The 25,796-nt window shown below is 43.3% G+C and overlaps 1 protein-coding gene across 13 annotated transcripts in view; it reads right to left on the reverse strand.

The window, feature by feature from the left end:
- CADPS (calcium dependent secretion activator) overlaps positions 1-25,796 on the reverse strand; it is a 348,429-nt gene that overhangs the window by 54,882 nt on the left and 267,751 nt on the right. For 7 of the 13 annotated variants that reach the window (XM_083600416.1, XM_083600422.1, XM_083600414.1 and 4 more), the window contains 4 exons: positions 21,716-21,871; positions 19,390-19,537; positions 8,289-8,363; positions 6,426-6,509 (listed from right to left, as the gene is read on the reverse strand). In XM_083600416.1, the coding sequence (XP_083456542.1) occupies positions 6,426-6,509; positions 8,289-8,363; positions 19,390-19,537; positions 21,716-21,871 (463 nt within the window). Of the gene's footprint in view, positions 1-6,425; positions 6,510-8,288; positions 8,364-9,846; positions 9,862-19,389; positions 19,538-21,715; positions 21,872-25,796 lie in introns of all 13 variants that reach the window. The other 6 variants (XM_083600415.1, XM_083600421.1, XM_083600420.1 and 3 more) reach the window with 1 other exon arrangement.

Genomic DNA, 25,796 nt, shown 5'->3' on the forward strand with positions numbered 1-25,796 from the left:
GAGGTGCCGGAAATGAGTTCCAGCTGATAAAGAGCCCTGCTCCCATCCCACCAGAAGAATGTAAGAAAGGGCCTCTGGCTTGTATGGAGTTTGGAACAATGACTTATGGGCATTTGGTATTGCAATCATGCCTTCAGCATTATTAATGTCAAAAGCTCTTCCTTCCTTTCTGTGGCCCTTCTCGGTAGGCAATGTAAAAGCAAATGGGTTATCTCTGCAGCTGGCAACAGAATGTGTTGTTGTTGTTGTTGGGGGGGGGGGAGTCCATGAATTTCTGAGTTAACATATCTAACGGAATGGTTTCCAGATGGACAGAGAGACCCTTTTGCAAAGGTACCATAATGCATCCCATCTGCAGGGCTGAGAATTTCTATAGCAAGCATGTATCTAATTAGAATAAATCACTGATCAGCATCCTTGTTTGGGTTCTAAATGCTCACCTGCTTCTAAATATTTCGAAAGCTACAGGTAAAATAGCCTAAATATTAGACACACACGCAGGCACACACCTGCATCTTGCGATGAATAAATTACATGTTCCAGTTGGGAAATGCATCGTTTGAGACTGCGAAGCAAGGAACCACTAAATAGGACCACTAAAATCAAGCCACATGCAGTTAAAAGGTATTGGGGGTGGGGAAACCACTGTCACACATCTATTTTAAAAATACCCTATTCAGGGAAAGTTAGAATTAAGAAGGCAAAATTTATAAATTCAGATGCAGGTGGCGCTGTGGTCTAAATCACAGAGCTTAGGGCTTGCTGGTCACAAGGTCGGCGGTTCAAATCCCCGTGAAGGGGTGAGCTCCCGTTGTTCGGTCCCAGCTCCTAGCAGTTCAAAAGCACGTAAAGTACAAGTAGATAAATAGGTACCACTCCGGTGGGAAGGTAAACGGCGTTTCCGTGTGCTGCTCTGGTTCGCCAGAAGCGGCTTAGTCATGCTGGCCACATGACCCGGAAGCTGTCTGCGGACAAACGCCGTCTCCCTCAGCCTATAGAGCGAGATGAGCACATAACCCCAGAGTTGTCTGCAACTGGACCTAATGGACCTACCTTTCTTTACCTTTAATTTATAAATTACCATGGACTTTGAATTCCAAAAGGATTTAAGGTGAAACTTTGGACGGGCTCTGCACTTTGCCACCATCCCTCCCTTCTCCTCTAATATCAATGGAAAGCCCAGAATGTAGTGGATATTTATGAAATTCTGACCCCCCCCCCAGGAATCTTGCTCCCTTGCCTTAAAAAAGCAGTCAAGTACCTACTGCTGTGCCTTATAGCACATGTATGCTGGATGTGAATGTGCACTGGAATGCATACCAATGCTGTGTTACTCTCCCATATCTCCCACCATACCTGCCTCGTCTGCATGTCCAGCTGCCACTTATTATTTCCCCCTGACAAAAAAGTAAATTGGACAGACTTGAACATCAGGAAGGTTTGAGATCATTGTCTCCATCACTGGGATAATCAAACCTGGCTGGTGACTGCAGCATGGTACAGGTGCATCAGTGGGCAAGCCAGAATGGCTCCACTAAACAAGCCACACAGCACCGAGTGACCCTCCCTCCCACCTTGCCCCTCCCATTCAATGGTATTGACTCTGCTGCCAGGAGGCCAGGTGCAGGGGTGCCAACGTGAATGGAATATTGTGGGAGCCCAGGTAAGCCCTGCCCCACACATGATGCAGTGCACACACCTCATTTGAACGGCAATACCCTTTGTTGGGGGGGCAAGCCTCTCAAATGTTTTATTGTGGGGGGCCAAAGCCCCCATGTTCCCTAGGAGCTGGCTCCTATGGCCAAGTGCATAGCAAAGGCATATTGCTTTTGATATGGAAGGTATGACGTAGTGATCGTGACCAGAAGCCATTGACAGCCTCATCCTCCATGAATTTACCTATACCCTTTGAAAGACATTCATGCTGGTGGCTGTCAGTACATCCTGAGAAAGCAAATTCCATGCTTTAACTATGTGCTGTCCGAAAAGTACTCTCTTTTTTTGGGTGTGTGTCCCAAATGTTTCAACATTCAGCTTCATTCAGTGGCCCCAAGTTCTAATTTAAGAGAGGCCTATTCCATTTCTTCTCACCATGCTTGCAAACTACAAACTTCTGCCGTGTCTCCTCAGTTACTCGCCTTTGTTTGAAACAGAAAAGCCCCAAATGTTGTAACCTTCCCAACCTCATGATCACTCTGGTTGCCTTTTCCTGTAACTTTCCCCATTCTGCAACATCACTTTTGAGTTAAGGTTGTAACCAGAGCTCTTGACCCAACTCAAAAGTGTGGTCACACCACAGATTTGCATTATGATATTGGCAGCTTTATTCTCAATCATTTCCCTAATGATCCCTAGCATGGAATTTGCGTTTTTAAAGTGACTAAACTTAGCAGAGGAAGGAGAGCAGGAGGGAGGCCTGTCTCCCCCACAGAGACAGCACATGCAGTATTGCTTTCCTCAATACATTCTTTCTGTGTCACCCCTGTGAGGCACAGGGGCCCAATTATGTCACCCCTTGCCTTCAGAGCTGGCAGCCTCTAACCATTTTTCAAACACCCTCTGTTGTGGAGTGTTCCTTCAACTTCCTCTCCTCTCCCCTCTCCCTGAAGAAGAAGAGTTTGGATTTGATATCCCGCTTTATCACTACCCGAAGGAGTCTCCAAGCAGCTAACATTCTCCTTTCCCTTCCTCCCCCACAACAAACACTCTGTGAGGTGAGTGAGGCTGAGAGACTTCAGAGAAGTGTGACTAGCCCAAGGTCACCCAGCAGCTGCATGTGGAAGAGTGGGGATGCGAACCCGGTTCACCAGATTATGAGTCCACCGCTCTTAACCACTACACCACACTGAGAGTCCTCTCTGCAACCACAGTTGCCAGCCCTGCTCTTTGAGCTGCTCCCCCTGTCCCAAAGAGAGGTGCCTCCTCACACTGCTCCACAGCGGCCTGGAAAGCACCCCCTGGCCAGTCCCAGAAGCATCATCCGACTGGGGAGCTTGTAGCCAGGGCTGCTGCAACAAACAGCTGTGCAAGCCTTTGGGAGGCAGAGATGTGAGAGGGCATCAGAGGAGGGAGGGAAGGAAAGAAAGAGGGACAGAGGCCAGTGTTGCTTGCGGCACCCCTGACTATCATTCAAGGCACCCCAGGGTGCTACAGCACAGTGGTTGAAAAACACTGCCTTAGAGGTTCCTAAACCGCAACAAAGAGCAAAACGGCAGCACTGTTATTTGAGTGATACACAGTAGGCTGGGGCTCAACGTACTTGTGGGTCCCAACTCTTTAGTTGAAGACACTATCCCTCCCCTCCCGTCTCTCTTTCTCTCTCTCTTCATTCAATTTATATCTGCCTCCCTTCCTCTCAAAGGAGTCCAGCGCTTCAAATACATCAACAACAATAGCATCGAAGACATTCTGAAAGCATTTTAAAACGTTCAAAAAAACTGTTAATCGCATTCTAATCTAGGATAGCGGACACTAAATGAAGGTTAAGTAGCAACAACCATAAAAACAGTAACTGTTTGTTTGAGGACATACTGTAGCTGAGAACAATTTGTATATCTTAAAAACTAATGGAAATAATCTACAAAAAAGTAATAACTTAGTTACTGTTATCTCACTGACATTAAGGTATTTGTAGACACAGCAAAGGAAGAGAGTAATACAGTATGTGTTTTGCTACTGTAACAAAACTAGAAGCAGAGAAAATATTAGAGACCAGAAATAAGAAGTCATGGAACCGCAGCAAAATAAAAGGAATATTTCCCGCAATTGAGATATAATATGGCAATGACTCAGTCTGTCTTCCACATTGCCTTCTCACAAAACAACCCTAAGCTAGAGACCCCCTAGAGACCCCCCCTAAAAACAACAACCAGCCAACCACAACTGCTTGTTTTTCTTTAGTGTAAAACTTGGCTACATACATTGCAATTTTCATGCTGCCGGATGTTGTGTGATCTCTTTGCTAGGCTGCGGCTCATCAGGAATTATGTGACTTTTCCCATGAAATTTCTCAGTTTATGACAAAAATTTGTGCCGAACAAAAATAAGATTGCCAGTAACCTGTCCCGGGGGTAAAATACACTCTCTAGTTTTAATTAATGTAGCAGTAATTCATTCCCCACTCTCTTGTTCAAAGCGAAGAGATGCTTCAGATGAAATGAATCTTGAGCAGCTGTCATCAGCTTGGTTGCAATTCTTTTCTTTAGGCAGAGATACCCACCTAATGACTGGACTTCCAGGTCCAAGAAACACTATTGACTGTAGAAAACATCTTTCTCCAGCTCCTTGACTAAATGTAGAATGATGTTCCATTAAGGGGGGAGGAATCCAAAGAATATTTTATAATGATGTGGTTAGTGAGAATGCTATTAAGACAACTGATGCATTAATTTTAAGCTGAATTTCACAGCAAGAATTGAAAATGAGGGTATCCTACTAGGTGATAAAACGGCTTGTCATAAGACCCCTGGTGACATGTCATTTTCTAAGCAAGTGGACAATGTTTGATAAAAGGAGTTGGTAGAAGGCTGGGTGTTTGGAGATTTTTTTTTATAATAATAAAAAAAATCTGACAATGCTATTTGAAATGATTTGTTTGCATAGTGAAAGGAGAAGCAAATGGACTATAATAAGAACAATGCTTCTTGTTATTCTGCATTAAGGATGATGCTACAGACTTAGAGAATTATGCTACCCTGCTGATGCTTCTTTTAGGCTTAGTGTTGTAAGCATACGGGATACCTCCCCAAAGCTCTGTAATATTTGGCCCAGTCTGGATGCTCAGTTCTTGCCTTGCTAAGCTACAGTCTAGCAGCTGGGAGCAAACAACAAGACCAAACATTTCTTTCTCGCCCTGTCCCCTTGTCCCTTCCTTTCTCCGTGCTTACAACCTAGTTTAATTAAACCAGTTAGTAACAACTGTGTTTGAAATAAGGAGCTATGGTTTAATACCAGAATATTAATATTCAAGCTCTAGTTTAAGATCCTTGCTAGCGAACATATTCATCTGAGGCTGTGTACACACAATACCTTTAAAGCACTTTCAAAACACATTCTTTCCTTCAAAAAATTGTGAGCATCAGAGCCCATAAGGCAAGGCAACCACCTCAGACGGCAACATCCACAGGAGCAACAGAGCTCAAAGCAGATCAATAAGAGCATGTCTATCATAGAATAAGAGAAGTGGAAGGGACTACAAAATTTTCTTCCCCACTTGTTACTGGTGGATGCACCCATATTCTCCTGTGTGTTAAAAGTTAGTTCCCCACATGTGGTTGGCTGCCTGGCTGAGTTAGTAGTTTATTGTTTGTGATGTTGCATGGGAAAGGTATCCAACTTGCTTGGAAAGCTGTACTTAAAACTTTCCTGGTTTGGATGTCACAGGAAACTGTGGTTTAACAAACCATTATACCTTCCTCAAAGCTCAGTTTGCGAGGGGAGGAAGGCAAGGGGGTGGGGGGTGGGGGGTGGGGAGAGTGAACACCATGCTCATGTTTCATCGGAAATGTTTACACCTAAACCAAGTCTATATCTCTGTCTTTGAACCCCATTATAGTTAATTGCCCTGATCCAGCAGTTTATTAAAGGGACAGAAATTCTGATCTATATACAGACCTCCTCCATACATCAACATGGGAACAAAGGAGAATAGGAAGCTGCCTTATACTAAGTCTGACCATTGGTTCATCTAGCTTAGTATTGTATATTCTGATTGGCAGAGTCTCTCGAGGGTTTCAGATAGAGAACTCTCCCAGCCCTGCCTGGAGATGTCTGGGATTGAACATGGGGTTTTCTGCATCTGGTAGGCCACTGTGAGAACAGGATGTTGGACTGGATGGGTATATAAAAGTAGGGAAATAGATAATGAACACTTCCCTCTCCAACTTTCATCTTGCCTTTAGGGCAGCAGACATGGTTCTTCCTTTAATCCGCACAACAACTCTGTGAGGTAGGTCAATCTGAGAGATGGCAGCTAGTCCAAGGTCACCCAGTAAATTTGGCCACTGAGACGGATTCACACTCAGGTCCCGTTCCTCCTCCCTGACTAGCCACCGTAACACACTGGCTTTTAGTTGGCAGGGTTCTGGAAAGGTATACAGCCTCCTTTATTATTTTGCTACTTCTTAATATATTCATTATATTTATGTGCTCTTTTTCACCCATCATGGAACTCAAGGCGGCATTTATACAGTTCCCAGGAACTGCTTTTCCACTGGAACACTGACCAAACCCATACCTGCTGGGTTTCAGCAAGACGGTTGTTATCAGATAACTTCAGACCATGCAAGATGTTTCCTTGTGGTTTTAACCAGAACCATCCTTCAGTCCATGAAAAAAACTACTTTTAAACTATGAACATTGAATTGAAAAGTGCAAGGAGCAAAAAGCAGGGACAATTGGGTGGTTGGATGAAGAAGGAAACTTACAGTAAATGACAGGAAAGAAGAAAACAACGTCCCTTCGTCGTATCTGGATAGTTTGGCCAAGACTCCTTCCAGAATTGTGACAAACTGGAGGAACAAAAGGACATATACTTCAGTTGTAAGAATAATCAAATCACCCTGATTGCAACTGAGCAAATCAGTATTAAGTCCATCGGAGTAAAAAGGGATTTCAAAGTGTATCAACCAGCTTCTAGCTACGTAGATTGCTTGTAGAGATATGACACTTCAATGACGAGATAAAGAACTCTATCCTCTAATTAGCAGGGAGGAAAGTCATTGAAGATTAAGAAAAGTCAAGTTGTATGTGTGTGGGGTAATCTATTGACTATTCTGGAGTAAAGAGCTGATATTGTCTATAACTAAACATTTGTCCTAAATTAGCATGGTGTCATGGAATACATTAATAAAGAGAATCAAGTATAGCCACTGACTTATTTTTCTTTTGGCATCACCAAGCTTATTAACTATTGTTATTAATAATATAAGTAACTGGAAAGCAGTTGCTTTCAAAGGACAAGCATATCAATGAAAATGTTCAATCCTTTCTTGCTTCCGCCTAAAACAATTTCATCTTCAAATGTTTAGGAGGTTTCTAATTTGGTTTTCTGTTTTGGCAACAAAATTATGCACAAGGAAGAAAATCCCTCTTCTGAGATTCCCTTGCATTTTCAATGTTTGTTGATCAAAAGAAAAAAATAAAAATAAAGCGAAGCTCCTTTGTGTTGTGTGTGTGTGTATATCACATGTTCATTAAAGCTCTTTCAGCTGCTCTCTGCCTGCTATATTGGTCATTCTGTGTAGAGAAAGGCAGTTATGTTGGTGCCGTACATTGCAGAAGCTAATGAGAGTGCAACTCCCAAGCATAAGGTGCAAGAAATATGTTACTCCTCGAGAGTAATACCAAATGGAGAACAGCTGGTAGGTCCTTGATGGAGACCCAGAATGGCACGTGTTGTCCCATATGTTCTACAGGTCCTTGTAATTATTTTGTGATCCTTATAGTCCTCCCCTGGTTTGCCTAATTGAAGTTAAAATAAATGCAAGCATGGTGCATTTATTTAATTTATTTAAAACATTTATACAAAGTGTTACAAGGATCACAGGCAGAAGCCTGTGTTGCAAGATGCTTTTTAGTCTGGAAATGGAAAATTAGATGAAGCAGTACTATTGATAAATGGCTGCCATTGCCACACAATATGCCATATATATGAGAATGCTTCTGAGTTCATTGTATTTTGCATTACACCCTTCCTGACAGTTCAAAGTGATTGACAATCACAACATTTTAAAAAGCCATAAGAACTATAAGGATTAAAACCACATAAAGCACCCTCCTAAAAAATTTGGAACCTACCACCCAGAGATAAGATGGAACCAAAACAAATTACATTTGGCCAAGTGTTGGGGTTTGACCCAGTCTAGCTACTTTCTGCTCTAGTGCAACTGGATGTGATAGAAAGCTCAGTAGAAGACCTGGAAAGAGGGGATGTGGACCCATAGAGGTAAGCTTATAGTCCTAGGACTCTCCCTGCAAACTGGCAATGAACGGCTATAACCAATCAGTCCAGATAATGTGATCAAGTTCAGAAAACAAGAGCTTTGCAGTCTTCGTCTTGAACTGCACTTTGTAAGTTCAGCACCCTTGTGTTGCTTCGTACAGACTGCAATCACGAAATGTTCCGTCTGTCAAGACTGAGTGATGTATGATCTCTCCTGTGAGAAACAACAAACCACCCAAACTTCTTAATGTGTCACATTTTAATGGAAATGCTGTTTAAAAAAGGGAGAGAGGAAAAAAGAGAGTGATGTTAACAGTGAATCGGTTCACCTGAAGCTGAAGGTTACCTTTGCAACTAGGAGCGTTATCATTTCCTTGACGGTTTCTTCAATTAGTTCATCTATTTTTGAGTGATACTGGTGCTAAGGAGGGGGAAGAAGATGGAGGCAAAATATTATTAGCATAAATCATTGGTAACAAACACTTCTGTCTAGTTTGTTGTTGTATCGGCTGTGATATTTAAATGTTGATCGACACGTGCTCTAGTGTAGTGGGCAGTAATGGATTGATAAAATGCGTTTTTCTTTTTTCTTTTCTTTTTTTAAACCAAGAAGCCTCCGATAGGATTTCATGAATCATGGTCAAATCCTAGCTTCAGTTCCATGCATGCAGCTGAGCCGACATTAATGAGAGTCAAATGCATGCAGCAGAGGACAAAATCTGGCATCTTTTTTTTGCTATATGCAAATCATGATAAAAGTGGGCAGCGGTAGGAGAGCGCTTTACATCTGTTCTTAGTTCTGATTGATCCAAAGTGTTGCAATTAAGGCATTCACATTCTTTAAGGTTTTAAACGACTCCTGAAACACAGCCCACGCTGAAAAAGCAACATAGCAGCTGCCTCCTGGTGCACAGCAAATCTGCTGTTGGTCAGAGGGAACGTACAGAGGAGTCGAGTTTAGGCAGACAGGCTGCATTGGGTATAAAGGGTCGCCCACTTCCAGAAAGCCAAGTGGAATTTAATGTTTAGACTCCACTCTTGGCGAAAACAAATTAGCTAAGGATGTAAAGTTCCAAATGCAAGTGCTTGTTAAGCACCTGAGCGAATTGGAGCCTTTATGACCAAGTGTAAAAATGATTGAGACATGGGTGTTCTGACTCATGCAAAAGATGGCAATTGCTACACTATAAGGCCCCTCAATTAATACCATGCTGGGGCATTGGGTTAGTGCTGACGGCTCATAGAAAAGACTGACACCAACTGAACATTCAGCATCACTTTTGACACAGGATGAGAGCTGCTACCCACCCACTCGATGGGCCCCTCTACCCAATTACTGACCAGATCAAACCTTGCTGTCCTACGGAGCTCTGAGAGAATCACCAAAAGCGTGTGATTCGAGGCAAGGCACAAGAGCTTTCTGCCAAATTTTAACAAAACAAGCATCTACTTTGTCAAAAAAACAGGCTTTTCACTACTAAACAAACACTACGGGGGGCATTCTTTTGTTTTTGTCAAAGCACAGAAGAACAAATATTTAATATATGATGAAGTTTCTTTTCCACATTCCTCCCCTCCTACATTAAATAAAACATTGAAAGCGCTGATCTCAGTCACTGTATTTATTTCCACTTGTTTGCGCTAATGTTATTTTAAAATGTTAACATCCAACCAGAAAAAAAACCACATTAAAAGAGACAAATCTGCTATAAATACTAAATCATGCTTTGGGGAATAAGGAGTGTGAGGGGCAATTAGAAGTGTGAGACGCTAGTCCCTCAGAACTGACTTAAGAGTTCCTCGCTAGTTTGAACTGCTCAGTGTTTCTCTTTCTTTCAATGGAACAGTCACATACTACAACAGGAACTTGGAAGAAAACAAAAGAAAATGTAGGACACACTTACCCACTCTTTAGCAAACTTTCAGATGATTGGGGACAGAAATAAAGAGGAAGGTGCAGAAGACAGGAAAAAGAACATATGAAGGTAAACCATAAATAAAAACAAAATCTTCAAAAAAATGGGACCTTCTAAATGGGGGCCATGAAAAAGCAGCAGCATGCACAGAAACAATAAGCAACAAGGAAATGAAATATAATGGATATAATCCCTTTTCACTGAAATACCTGAGATTGCTACCAAAGAGAACCACACGCAGAATACAAAACGGGTTTTTGAAAAGTGATTGTTGCACAGAACACATACACAGAAACATCTCTAGTGAGGCAGAGAAATATCATCTTTGTTGCAATTTGGGGAAAAAAGGAATAGTAATAATAATACATGTAGAGCTCAGTGGCATGGCAGCTGGGTTTTTTTTTTTGGCTTACTGAACTCCAGTTTGGGGATGGCTAAAGTTTGATGGTACCCCCTTGTTTACTGAATCATCATGAGGAAGCTGACACTTGGGAAGAGGCAATTTCCCCAGAATTCACATGTGAGTTTTGTCCACCACCGTTTTTTACATTAGAAGAGAATTGGCTTTTGATTACAGATTTTTTTTTTTAATCGTATTCAGAATTTTAGGTTAACCGTCATAATGTTACAACCTAAAATAAAGTTTTTGTTCACTCGGTAGAGTCTATCTGATTAATGACCCATTCCCATATCTGCGATGTCAGTCAATTTATTTGGGTTGTGACTGAATGTAAACTACACCTACAACTTCCAATGGGATGTAGAACATCTGTTTTGTTGTTCTTCCATTAACTGCATTGTCAGGTTGTGTTGGACTAGCTTGCAGGGATGAAAAGTGTGTGTGCGTAATGTAGCAGTTTTTCCCACAGAGGACCCCCCGAGGCCGAATCTACATATGCAGCAGAATCAGGGGGCAGAATCCTAACCCCAGAGGTATGGACCCTTCCACTTCTGGAAAGCTGTAGATGGAGGATGTGCATTTTGGAAGCTATCCTGTGTTAAAAATAAATGAATCATTGCAGGTAGCAGAAAGAGGTATAGCAGAAAAAGGGCTGAATGGCAATATTTGGGAAGGGACCAGAACCCATGCTTTACATGCAGAAGGTGCAAGGCTTGATCCCAAGCCTCTCCAGTTAAGAGAGAATCAGGTAACAGGTGATAGGAAATGCCTCTGCAACCGCTGCCAGTCAGACAGTTCTGGGCTAGACTGGTGAATAGTTTGACCGGTATGAGGCTACACCATGTTGTTTAACTGCCTTGTTCTGATAAGGGGAGTTTCAGAGCAGTAGAACTTGTACCCACAGTGTAGAAGTGGCAGTCATTCTACCACCCATGTGCTGCTACATGTGTACATTCATGCTAAGCCTCGGAAGGGAGGTTTTTTGTTTTAAAGGCACAGGTGTTTGTAACTTGGACCAAACAAGTCAGAGTTTGCATGTGATTGTGTACGTGTTTACAGGCGCTGGAAATGGCATAGGTATGCTGGAGGGAGGAGGGTGGAATCTCCCGACTCGGTGCTTTACAATTTGCACAGGGAAAATCAGCAAGAGATGTGTTACGAAAAGCAGCAGTGTTTCAGAATCCCACCTAGTGCTTATCCTCTGCCCCTGACCCTCATGTGAGGAAGGTAAAGACTTAACCTTCAATGACCTCCCCTGCCTGATGTAAAATATACTTGCTGCTGGCTCAGGAAGCCTGGGAACTATGGGCAGCTCTGTGTTTGCACAGGCGAAAAGGGGACTGGGGAAAGGCGATGCAGGTAAGGAAGCAGAAGCCATTGGCCATCTCCTCTAGTTTGCTAGGGGCCATGTCGCCAGGCTACCCAAAAGACACCCTCTTCCCAAGGGACTAGGTGCTTTGCGCAAACCCTCCACCGCTCCCGCTTCTCCACCTGCTAAAAATATATTCCTTCGCGTGCAGAATCCCTCTTTTCTCCAGCAGCCACAGCCACTTTTGCAGATATTTACTCTGGATGGTGGGATGCAGGCAGCGCTGCTGAGGAGTAGCATGCTACATCATGAAGAACGTGCCGAACAGAACAACTCCCTGGACGCGGAAAACAGCAACGGGCGTTCCCTGGAGGACGTGACCCCGTGACATATATATGTACACGTGCTACCCACTAAGCACAGGACAAACAAAGCTTGCAAATGCACACCATGCACACCAGTGAAAACTATGTTGGCTTGGACCTCATTTTGAAAAGCACCAAGAGATGCACAATGCAGGACATGCCCAAACCTGGCACGCTCTGGCTCTGATGCATGCACGGAAAATGGGACCCTTACAAGCATGTTAGGCTGAGCGGAAGTACACCAAAGGTAGTGAACGTGCAAGCTGGACATTCCCCTAAAGTGCATCGATGCTTTTGAAAATGCGGCCCACGGGATATGGTGGCAATGCATGGAATTTAAAATAAAAATATTCTCTTGACTGATTTTTCCCCCCTCTCTCTTTAAAAAATCTGGGCTTCGCATACAAGTCCAAAAGACATGCTTAATTTGCCACATTATCATATTGTTTTAATCAAGGATGTTTGTTTGTTGGAGGTGAGGGCGGGTGACAGTTCTCTTGCTAAGTGTTCATCTTCGTTGGATAAATTATGAGATTTAACTAAAAGGATGGCTAGGTGTGTGCAAAATAATACAGTGTGAAATGTATTGACAAATATGTTTTCAATTAAAATCTCCTTTACAACGCAAATGAGAACAACAACGGCAGCAGCAGCAACAGCAGCACTAGAATGCAGCCAGAAGGATTGCAGACTAGCTGTCTGATCCTCAAACCGCTTCGCCAGGGCAAGTTCCATTGGCACAAACGAAGTTTGCGCTGGTGGAAGCGCTGGGAGGATTGTATATTTTAGAGACCGACAGGGCCCTTCACCTATAGGAATCCGTCACTACATTGAAGAAGCACTACATTGTTCCCCCAAACCTGCTCCCTATTCTGAACCCGCAGGGCTAAATATATAATAATAATAATAATAATAATAATAATAATAATAATAATAATAATATTTATACCCCACCCATCTGGCTGAGTTTCCCCAGTCACTCTGGGAGGCTCCCAATCGAGTGTTAAAAACAATACAGCATTAAATATTAAAAACTTCCCTAAACAGGGCTGCCTTCAGATGTCTTTTAAAAATAGGATAGCTGCTTATTTCCTTGACAACTGATGGGAGGGCGTTCCACAGGGTGGGCGCCACTACTGAGAAGGCCCTCTGTCTGGTTCCCTGTAACCTCACTTCTCGCAATGAGGGAACCGCCAAAAGGCCCTCGGCGCTGGATCTCAGGGAATCTGAATCACAGAATCTTAAAGTTGGAGGCACCCTTACCAGGAAATCTGGTAATACAGTATCATCCAACCTCTGCTTAGTGATGGAGAGTCCACTGTCTTTTCAGGAGGCCTGTTCCATTACTGAACAATTCACACTGTTAGGAAGTTCTTCCTATTTACATACTTTCTGACATTTATATTATTCTGTGCTCCCCTTACAGAACCCAAAGCAGTGTGGTTCAAAGGCAACGGTTACCCATCCAGGCAACTGACCAGACCCAGACCTGCTTAGCTTCAGCAAGGTAGTAGTCCCCTGTATCTTCATACCATATTCATAGTTCTTTACATCAGGTTGTAATAAAAAAGATCAGAGGAGTAAAGTAAAAGTTACATCAACAATATTCCTTTTGGCTCATGGAGCTGTTTTAAAGCTACCCATTTACTGCTGATAGCTGCAATGCAGGGCATCCTGTCAACTCTCTAATTATGAAACTCCATGGTGTGGATGATGTGATGTATGGGGAGGATGTTGGTGGGTAATCCTACTTCTGGCAGACATTGGAATGATGGGCACTCTGTGTGTGCCTCTTCCAGGTCTCACTGCACAGAAGTTCTGTGGCCCTCTTCAGTTTGACTAAGGAAGGCTCCTGCTTGCAGCTAAGTGTCCTCTGATTTATTTGCCATCAGCAGAAGCTGCCATTTTACCCTGCATGCTATAGATCAGCCCTTCTCCATGTAGATTGAATGGTGGCTTCAAAGTTGCTATTCCCATTTGAAATGAACATGTTGGTGAATCAGCTTGTTGTGGGGGGGGCAGGGAGCTACCGCAAGCAAAAAAGGAAGTTGATGCAACCAGGGTCGGATATGTACCAGCCCTCCTAGAGTGCAGGTTAGGTGTGCAGCCTTGAGGTCATCTTGGACTCAAAGTTGTCCATGGAGGCGCAGGTCAATTCTGTGTCCAGGGCAGCTGTCTACCCATTCCATCGACCTGCCTGCACACTGTCTTGCCAGAGTGGTACATGCTCTGGTTATCATCCTGCTTAGACTACTGCAATGTGCTCTACACGGGGCTACCTTTGAAGGTGACTTAGAAACTACAACTAATCCAGGATATGACTGCCAGACTGGTGACTGGGAGTGGCTACAGGGACCATATCTCACTGGTCCTGAAAGATCTACATTGGCTCCCAGTATGTTTCTGAGCTCAATTCAAAGTGTTGGTGTTGACCTTTAAATGGCATTGGCCCTGTATACCTGAAGGAGTGTCTCTTATTTCCATCATTGAGTCAAGACACTGAGGTCCAGCTCTGAAGGCCTTCTGGTGGTTCCCTCAATGTGAGATTTGAAGTTACAGGGAACCAGGCAGAAGGCCTGCTCAGTAGTGGGTCCTACCCTGTAGAACATCCTGTCATCAGATGTCAAAATGATAAACAACTACACAACTTTCTGGAGTCATCTGAAGGCAGCCTTATATTGGGAAGTTTTTAATATTTGATGTTTCATTGTATTTTTACATTCTGTTGGAAGCTGCCCAGAGTGGTGGTAATAATAATAATAATAATAATAATAATAATAATAATAATTTATTTGTACCCTGCCATCTAGGCGGCTTCCAACAGAGATTAAAAATACATTAAAACATCAGTCATTAAAAACTTCCCTAAACAGGGCTGCCTTCAGATGTCTTCTAAACATCAGGTATTTGTTTATCTCTTTGACATCTGATGGGAGGGCATTCCACAGGGCGGGCGCCACTACCGAGAAGGCCCTCTGCCTGGTTCCCTGTAACTTGGCTTCTCGCAGTGAGGGAACCACCAGAAGCCCCTTGGTGCTGGATTTCAGTGTCTGGGCAGAAGGATGGGGGTGGAGATGCTCCTTCAGGTATCCTGGGCCAAGGCTGTTTAAGGCTTTAAACAACAACAACAACTATGATTGCCACAGAATTGCCACTAGATCCACAGTGCTTAGTTCAGAGTGGAGAAGATGGGAAGAACATGAGAACATACCTTATACCAGCTCAGGACTAAACTATGGGCACCATACATTTAAAGCATTGCTGATACCATTTTAAACAGCCATGGCTTCCTGCAAAGAATTCTGGGGGCTGTAGTTTGCTAAGGGCACTGAGAGTTGTTCCCCTCAGAGAGCTCCAGTTCCCAGAGTCCCTTGGCAAGAAGGATTGTTAACTCCTCCCTGGGAAGTGTAGGTGTGTGAGGGGAATAACGGCTCTCAGGTGCCTCTTCCTCTTGTGGTCCCACCTGTATGGCAGCACTGGAACTCTTTGGGCAGAGAAAGGCATGGATTTGGTGATCCTGTCATGCTGACCCATTGAATAAGTGTGGGGGAAAATCCACCCTAGGAAGCTTTGAAGCACCCAGGTCCTCCAAAGTGCTCTGTAGGAGTGGGATGCTAATTCAGCTAAACTAGTGAGAAACTTTGGCCTGCTTTATAAGCAGATGAATTCAGTCCATCTATAGTCACTTTACTAGGCTGACATTGGGTGCGCATGTGAGAGGCATGTTTCATTATGACACCACCAACAGATTGTGTGTATGCTGCATTTCTATTAGCGACCATCTGACCTCGGAGAAGAAAAACATACCAGACCCACCAAGAAATATTTGATACACAAGTTATTCCTGTCAATACATTAAATATTCAGAAGAAATATAAATATTTAAGGTGGTAAATTATGTCTGCCAAATGTCTGAACAGCTGCCTTTGAATATAAGGACACAGGGAGAATATGGGTGTATATGTTCAGCAGAATGCACTCCCTAAAATGCCTCAATTTTTTCCGTATCTGATCATTTAAAAAAATTAAGAGAAATAATGGCAACATTTGGAGGCTCAGTAGGATTCAGTGGACCTTATATAGGTCTCCTTTTATCCAAAGGAAGGAATTGTGGATACTCTAAAGGAGGAAACTCAGGCTGTCAATTCAAGATGGGTTGTTTATTGTTTTGCTGGTTTGATTTACTTGTTTCTATCCTGTATTTTATTCTGCGAACCACCCTAAGATCTTATGATGAATATCTTATTCAAAATCTAATAAATAATAATAATAACGTTTGGTGGTTATCCTGAATTTTCTGGTGCAATTATCCCATGTCTTTCCTAACCATAAAAAGTCTGATAAGAAAACTGATGGAAAACTACCCTGGAAAATGTTGGCAAAGTTGTATAGCCTCCACATGAACATATCAGGACGAATGTCTGGTAAAGCATCATTTATAGCAATATTATACTCTCAGTGCTCAATAAACAATTGGCCTGGAAGCTCCCTAAATCACAGTTCAAATGGAGTTGTTACTGGGATTGGATTGGGTGGGATGATAGAAGTATAGTTCCTGCTAGTTCCATTACATGTGGTGGAGTGGGAGGTTGCTGCAAATTGACTGTTCCTATGTGTGCAATTGACTTAGATGAGTCCCGTGATTGATTAAGAGGAAAGGCCTTTTATCAATTGCTAAGGATGTGGGGAGAAAATGAGGACAGCAAACACACGGAGGAATTCTACTGGAAAGGAGGGGCAAGATTATGTCCCAAGGCTACTGTCAAAAGCAGTTTGCTTGGTTCCCTGGCAGGTGTGTCACTTAAGAGGGGGGACGGTGAGGTGGTGTGGGGGTTGGTGCGGTGCAGATGCACTGGCAGAACCCATCTGATGCTCCCACTGGTATGTCTGCACTGTACAGACACCCCCACCGCCTCACCCCTTCACCCTCCCCATAAGCATCAGCAATGCGCTTGCCAGGAAGGAAGCATTGTGGCTCAAGTTGCTGCTGGCTGCTGTGGCTCTGGGAGCACCTTTGGTTCAACAAACAAGAGCTCAGTTAGCCTGGGGAATAGCAAAGCATCCCGCCAGCAAACCCTTCTAGGCTGTGGCTGGCATGAGACTAAGAATGCAGCAACTGTCAATAACGTTATCCCTTTGGAACTGGGTTGGGTTTGGCCACATGGAAGGTTGAATCAAATACACCCCTACTTTGTTTGAGAAAAGAGATGGATAAAATGGTTAATTTAGTTTCGTTGGCATAAATATCCCTTGCCATACTGCAGTCCTTATTAGTCAATCACTTTATATATTAGCAGTTATACATTTCTGAGAGAAACAGGAGAAAAGCAAAGAGAAATGAGATGGCATGAGACACTGGGATGAGGTAGGAATTCATTAAAATGAATAAAAGAGAAAACAAAAGACTTGGAGGGGAGAAGGAGGGGTGTATGTAACCCTGCAGTCCTAAACAGTGACTTATGCACAGATAACTCACATCTGATTTGCAGGTCTATTAGTTCAGCTATTTGTTAAAAACGTCATACCAGAGCAACCGCTACTTCACACAATCGCTATGCAATCTGTGTACCACAGTATCAATACTTTCTCAAAGAGGCACATGTGGATTTGCCTAAGACATATTAAAGGCTGATTCTTTGTGCAACTGAATTGCTGCTTGTTATCAACCATGATGGGTCATGGATTTGCAAGAACAATGCGAGTGACAAATCAAGTAAAATGGGAGTTGGGCAGGGGTAACTGAGGCTGGCAAGCACCTTTTACCTATGCTATACCTGATGGGAAATGAAACTGATACAACGGAGAAATGGCAAAGAATCAAATTTCTCACCATCACATGTACAGGTAGCTGGTAGAACAATCCTATGCATATCTGCTCAGAAGTAAGTCCTGTTTAGTTCAACGGGACTTACTCCCAGGTAAATGTGCATAGGAGCGCAGCCTATGCTTACTCCCAGCCTTGGCATTTGTGTCAGGCCTAGAATTTATTTCAACTAATAGTGTTATTATTAGAGGTGCTGGAAAGCTGTATTTGTAAAGAGATACTAGGCTTAAGCCAGGAGCACTGAACGCTGCGGCTCTTTACAAACTTGACTAATGGAAGAGTTTAGAAGTGTCACTTCAGGCCAGTTGCCAGAAACCTCTAGCAGACGTTCCTATAGCAGACGTTCCTATAGATCATAATGGATCAAAACAACAAGGAATTATGACGCAGAAATAATTGAGCTGCAGCAGCTTCACGACGACTGTCTTCCTGAGGTTGTTTTGAAAAAGTGCAACGAAAAGGCTGCACCAAGACAGAAGATGCAAGGCAAATTCTGTGGTTCTGGGCTAATTTCAGAGCAAGAGTGGTGGGAGTTCATTTAAGTATATGCTTTGACTTGGGTGAGGGAAGTCTTTAGTGCTCACAACAGTAAGGTTGCACCCCGGGATTATAAAAAAGAGGGGCATCTAAAGGAACAAATAGCATACCAAACAAACGAAAGAAAATGAGGACCAAAGGACCTGCTCCAATGCTCACTGTACTCAGTCTAATCTCCCCATGAATCCATTTGGATTGGTGCTTTATTTTGTAAATATCAGAATGAGATAAATATTTCAAGAAAATAAAAAAGCTAGAATAACCCATGTGACATAGATTCTGAACATGAGGAGTTGTTGTATGCACTACTGAAAATGAAATACGAGAATCCAAGCCCTGTGTCTGAACTGGTCATAAACAGAGATGAGAAAAATGTTGAACAGTGTTTCAAGCCTTCCAAACAAAAGAGGATTATGATTATGCATTTCATTGAGCCCAATTCAGCATGTCTTTCTACTTCACAACATCACATGTGGAAATGTTCAAGTTGTGATAATGTCTTTGAGAAGTAAAACACATTAGACCAGCAGATGATAAAACTGGACCAGTTTGGAACCTTTGAGTCATTAAGGACCCGGAAGTATTATAAATGTAGGTTTTAGAAAAGTCCAATCAGGCAGGACTGCATTTTACATAGGATCAGGCAATTTCCTATTTCCCCTTAAGTCCTTTTGCTCAGGTTGCTTTGTTTCTCATTGGGTTTTCTTTGCCTGTTGGTCAAAATAACCATGCCATTGCAATCTGGTAGTTGCATGTAAAAATCAAGACTTTGGGGCAAACGTATGTCTGGTTCCAAGGTGGAGTTAATGACTCAATATAAAACACTGTCATGCATAAATAGGCTTTAAAGGTACCTTGTGCACATCACAATCCTTGCCAACAGTCACTTCTAAGTGACAGGGGTTCTGAGTGTCCATATTCAATATGGGGATTTGTTTGACGGAGTGACCCTGCATTTTCATCTGCATAGTCTATATATGGAAAACTAAATCCACAACTGTTAGAATGTTTCTGAAACCAGCAGAATATAAGATGCAGATTTTTTTCCCTTTAAACATTTTTCTAAAATAAATAAATAAATAAATATAAGTTTTACCTCTTGGCCCATTTCCATACTGCAAAGTTTTGTTGACTGAGCTTTGGCATCAACCATAACATTAAACATGGTGCATATTGACTGAGGGACTCTGAAATCTGTTGACCGGCTTGTTTTTTGCAGCTTTACTTCAAACGCAATCCGGGTTCTGTTAAAAGTAATAAAAAAATAAAATAAAAGGAACATTTTGAAAGTTAAGATACTGCAGCTACTAATTTGACTGAGCAATACAATACTTCGAAGTCTTCATTTTCCTGTGTGTTCTGGGAGATCAGTGGGAAGGGGAGCTGGTCACAGCAGGAGAAGGATACCCCCCTGTCTTCTTCTACAGCCTGCCTCACTCAGCCTCTTGACCCCTCTCCCTTCTGAGTCTGCACTGCTGTCTGCCACAGCCTCTCCCTGCTCACTCAATCCTCTTCTGCTCCTAACACCTCCTCCTCCCAGTCTACTCCTTCTCCCTCTGACCACCCATTGTCGTCCCACCACCAGCCCCCTGATTCTGAGCCTTCTTCATCTGGGGGTTCCTTAGGGGTTCCTTGGCTTGTACCTCTCACCACTTCTCTGCATCCAGCGAGTCCATGACAACTGAGTTCTACTCTGGACATGAAACAGGTAAGCGAAACTCATCAGTTTCCGCTCCTGTTTCCATTTTCAGCTGAATTCTTCAGTACTCCTAGCCCAACACATTTCGGAATGTAAAAGAAAAATGTTCATGAACGGCAACTCACACTTTTTAGCTTATTTCTTTAGTGATTTGCCAAAGCTACAAAAGTTTATCTTTGCAGGTTGCAAGCTAATTTATAACTGAAGTATACCAGGAACCAAACAGAAAACTCACAGCAGTATAGGAAATCATATGGGTGTTCCTTTCTCAGAACTGATTATACAAACCTGTTAAATTGATTAACTCCACCAAAATACTGAATTGTTGCATTTTCATTTTGTCATAATGTGACTCGTTTGCCTGAACTCTTCTGAATTGTCACATAAACTGCTATAAGTTGATTCTTTGACAAGTAAATATACAACACCTCTTCAGGTTCTATTACAAAACAGGAGCCCCAGGTTTATTTCTTCTCTTCTCATTATGTGATTTACCCAACCTAGTCCAACAACAGCCAATGATGTGGCTTTGGGTGGGGAAAAACTTCTTCTTCATCATCAGCATCATTACTACTATTACAACATTTTTATCCTATCTTTTTTCAAGGAGCTCAAGGTTCTCACCACTCTCCATTTCATCCTCACAGCAAAAAATAGTGACTGGCCCAAGGTCACAAACACAGAGTGAGATTCATGTCTGAGAAGGCATTTAAACCTCAAACTGCCATCTCTTAGACCAACACTCTAACTGCTACATCCCACTGGCTCACCATAGCATAGAATGATGCCATGTCATATGATCAGTTGAACCAGCTATTTTTTGGGGGGGCGGGGGCAGGAAAGAGGGAGAGAATGAAGAACGCCACCACCATTTTTTGGCAGTAGCCCCAAGTATGTAGTTCTGCCCTGAATGACTGCTCTTGTTTGATTTGAGAAGGCTGCTCGCCATTACTGAGCTTCTCATTGAGGAATCCCTGCTAAGGCTTACTTAAAACTCTCACAGAAGCTACTCATCAAGTACTTAATTTTTTGGGAAGTCATTTCCAGCATGCTTTGCCCCAGTTGCATAAAGCAGAATTGCACAATTGTGCAGAAGCAATTGGATGTGATTTCAAAACTTAGATGCACGCTATGTGGACACTAGTTGCTTCCACCAGTGCTTCCATTGAGAGCCAGTGTGGTGTAGTGGTTAAGAGCAGTGGACTCGTAATCTGGTGAACCGGGTTTGCGTCTCCACTCCTCCACATGCAGCTGCTGGGTGACCTTAGGCTAGTCACACTTCTCTGAAGTCTCTCAGCCCCACTCACCTCACAGAGTGTTTGTTGTGGGGGAGGAAGGGAAAGGAGAATGTTAGCTGCTTTGAGACTCCTTAGGGTAGTGATAAAACGGGATATCAAATTCAAACTCTTCTTCCACCAGTGGTGAAGCATGGGAGGGGGCACAGAGGTGGCTGCCTTGGGCACAAAATCATTAGGGGCACAAAATTTCAACATCCGGTGTTGCTTCAATACAGCTGCGCAGTTTCGTCACTGGGCTCTGTTGAAAACAGCTTCTCCATGTGCACCAGGAAGTGACTTCTCCAGACAACGATCTCCTGGGTGATGCGGATGCCGTTAGGAAGCCGAATGCTCACGGACACTCCCCATCGTTTCCCCTCCCTCCCACCACCTCTGCGTGGCCCCAGACGCTGGCAACCCATGTTACACCACTGGTTTCCACTTACCTCTTCACACAGGACTCAATCATATCACTAGCCATAAGTTTTAAGCGTTGTTCTAGGTGTTTCCCAAACTCTTCCTCAGGCCAGTGTAAATCCCTGATGAAGGTCTGTAAGGCATCCAATTTCCAAAACAGATCTTCTGACGTTCCTGATCCATTGCTGACAGGAGAAAAGGAAAAATAAGAATGACAGGAGAGGTTACAGCCTGCTCTCTGGCTCTGGAAACCTAATGTGGAGATCGTTCTTGCACATGTAACGGGGGCGTAACAGTGACTGGAGACACAGAACAATGCCAGGGAGAATCTCCATCATCAGGGTTTTACACTATACATTTTCTTCTTCTTCTAATCTACCTAGCTGTTACAAGTCTTTCCAGATCAGACAGAAGAGGGTAACAAACGTTTATCTGGAAACAGTGCATATGGCATAAAAAAAAAAAAACAGCCTGTTTCAATAATCACATTAGGGTATGTAGTTATTGAACTGAAGGCTATACAACGTGAAGGCAAATCTCTGGTTGATAATAACCGCAGTACACAAACGTATGTGGTTATTCTTCGGTTTCATGCACTTCCCGCATTGCAAGCTTCATTCTCTTCGTTCTCCTTCCCCCATCCCCAAGGGTTTCAGGAAAAAACAAGAACAGTGCTAACAAGTGGTGAGCGAGGACACACTTTCTGAACAGCTGGAAACAAATCAGGGTAAGGCAATTGAATAATTCACAATGAGACATCCTTTTACATATCTCAGAATACTTTGGCTTTGTTGATTTCTCTACCTCTCTTTCGTTTGGGACTCCCCCCTCCCCAAATTTCCTTTCTCTTTTTCAGAAAGAGAAATAAATATACCTGACCAGACTTCTGTAAGTTTCCTTTTGCTTTTTGCAATGCCTTTACAATTCCGTGCAGGTTCAATAAAGCGCAGGTTCTCTTACCCAGATCTTCCATACAGACGGGACCAGCCAGTCCAGCTGCTGATTTAGACTTCTCTTCAGCTACAATTATGCCTAATGCCTCTACTTACAGGATAAGATACGAGCTTCAGATTGTGCTTCATGCTGAGAAATTTATGCACCTCTCTCCTTCTCTCTCTCATCCCTCTCTCCACATTGATTATGACCGAGAGAACTTGAAGAAGCGCACCCGACTCCTCGCATACCACTAATGCTAACACAATAATTTGTATTTACACACCATGCATTACCAGGTCATGCTGATATCGTCTATAGAAACAAATAAGGATGGGTGTTTCTATTGTGACAGATGCCAGCTGCATTGAGTTAATGCTACAGAAGGGAAGATATAGCTAAATGCACACATGGCTACTGCAGGGTGAAGACTATATTCCCAACATGCCAAGGGGGGGGCAGTCCTTTGAATCCTGCACTAACAAAGGTATTTTTCCCCCAAAGAATGCATCGACTCAGTTGTAATAAATAGACATATCTATGTAATGGCGTGAAAACATTGAAACATGTCCTTAATGGGTAGAAGGGAGATGGGCCCAATGAAAAGATAAGAGAATCAGGCTTTTTCTTGAATGGTTGGTTAAGCAAAGAAGTAGCACACATCATAACAGTGGCATAATTGGCTAAGCATCATTTCAGTTATTCTGATTTAAACATACATTGAGAATAATTACCTTCTCTTTATTATTATTTTTTAAATCCAGTCTAATCCTGCCTTTGGAATAGAGCATATTTATGTTTGAAGCAATCAGATATCCAGGAATGGGGGGAAAAACCTGGTATTTAGTATTACAACATGGCGATACCCATCTGCTTCCAGAATTTTCAAATAAAAAAATAATCTCTGGGTTGTTTTGTATCTCCCATTTGAAGAGTTCACTGGATTTTGAAAAGCGGAGAGCAATATCACACATTTGGCTTAAAGCTGACAAGTTCAGTAGCTCATTTTTTCCCCATCATACTGCTTTTAAGATGAATTTGTGCTCAAGTTTTATTCTTTAAAATAAATCATACGCGAAATTTAAGAGGACTGTTTGTCTTTGACTGCCATCCTAAATGCATGCCCTCATGAGAAAGTGACATTCAAGTCATTCAATGAGACTTACTCATGAGTAAGCATGTCCAGGATTGAGGCCTTGATTCTTATCTTTTCGAAAACAAAACAAAACAATGTCACAGAGCATGCACAGAGAGAAAGTAAAACTGTCAGTTAACTATTTACACATACTGCCTAGTCTAGTCTAGCCTTTAATAAACCAGCTTAGCATGAATATGAGTTGCATTTCATGGAATTATCAGTTCTGGTACTTTTAAAAAAACTCTCTCAATATATACAATTTAATAGATGAATACAGCATTTTCTTGTACAGTGATTAATTTGACTTGCTTTTCAAAATCATAACGTTTTGGTAGAAATGGCCTTTAGATTAAAATTTGAATACAGTTTCCTGTCCCCAAATGATTGTTCAAAAAGGCAGTACGATAAGCTTCGCCGTGCTTGGATTGGGCCTGGTAGGGTGGAAGGCAGGGAGCCCAACAGTAGGTGGCGCCATAGCCAACAACAGGCAGAGCCAACTAGTTCCAACAGAGCCAACTGAACCCTCCTCCCTGCTGAGTTCTACAAGGGGAACACTGAGACAGAGGAAGAGGAGGATGACAGCCAGTGACCCCTCTCTGGTTGGGTTGTAAGAAGGTAGGCAGGTTGGGAGGTTGGCTGAGGGTAGGCTGAAGCACAGAAGTGACGCTTGTGGGTGGGAAGTTGACATCTGTGCTTACACTCACACTTCTGGCAGGGCTATGCTTACTTTGGTTGCTCCAAATGCGTCCCACTGACTTCCATGGGGCAATTTGGAGTGAGACTGAAACCATTCATGTACATTTAAAGGTAAAGGTAAAGGTACCCCTGCCCGTACGGGCCAGTCTTGCCAGACTCTAGGGTTGTGCGCTCATCTCACTCTATAGGCCGGGAGCCAGCGCTGTCCGGAGACACTTCCGGGTCACGTGGCCAGCGTGACGAAGCTGGATCTGGCGAGCCAGCGCAGCACACGGAACGCCGTTTACCTTCCCGCTGGTAAGCAGTCCCTATTTATCTACTTGCACCCGGGGGTGCTTTCGAACTGCTAGGTTGGCAGGCACTGGGACCGAGCAACGGGGGCGCACCCTGCTGCGGGGATTCGAACTGCCGACCTTACCTAGGCGCTGAGGCTTTTACCCACAGCGCCACCCACGTCCCTCTCATGTACATTTGCCTCTCTGGATATACTAGCCAGGTCCCAGTTTCAGTCCCCACTGTCATCTCCAAGTAGGGCTGGGAGAAACTCCTTCTTGAAACCCTAGGGATCCACTGCCATTCAGTGTAAACCAATGTTTCCCAAACGTGGGTCTCTAGCTTTTGGACTACAACTCCCATCATCCCTAGCTAGCAAGACCAGTGGTTAGGGATGATAGGAATTGTAGTCCAGAAACAGCTGGTGACCCAAGTTTGGGAAACACTGGTGTAGACAATACTGAGCCAGATGGACCAATGGTACAATGCATTATAAGGCAGCATCCTATGTTCCTATGTAGCTGCAGTTTTCCTGTTCACAGAAGAAGAGCCTGCCTGAGTTTTCTCTTCTGACATTCCACTACTCATGCAAGGAGACCTATGCGAGCAGCTACTTGCAAGGGCTAGCTGTCTGCAGGAATGGAAGACCTCAGCTCGTGATGGTCAGAGACTGCCATGGTTTCCCCACTTCCCTTTATAATGTGGTTATAGGACTGGTGTGCCAGGCCATAGTCCTAGATAACTTGAGTAAAACTATCTAAGCAACAGCAACTTTGGGATGCAGAGCTTCCAGCGGTATTTAGGGTTGGGCTCAAGCAACTTTGCCATCTAGGACCAGGCAGCCCCCTTCGCTACTGCATTTAGCAGCATCGGAAACCGGCCCATGCTTCAGGCACCACAGAGAAGCCACCTGAAGTTTCACAAGTGTCCAGGCCAGCCGGTGGCAAAGGGGCATTCCTGTTCTGATTTGCTTGCAGCAAGAAAGTGCTCATTCCGCTGCCCCTCCCAACCTGCCGCCTGAGGCAGGTGATTCAGTATGCTAGGGCCAACTCTGAAAGCACTTATTCCAA

This window comes from Podarcis filfolensis (assembly GCF_964270895.1).
Source record: "Podarcis filfolensis genome assembly, chromosome: 2".
Taxonomy (NCBI): Eukaryota; Metazoa; Chordata; class Lepidosauria; order Squamata; family Lacertidae; genus Podarcis; species Podarcis filfolensis.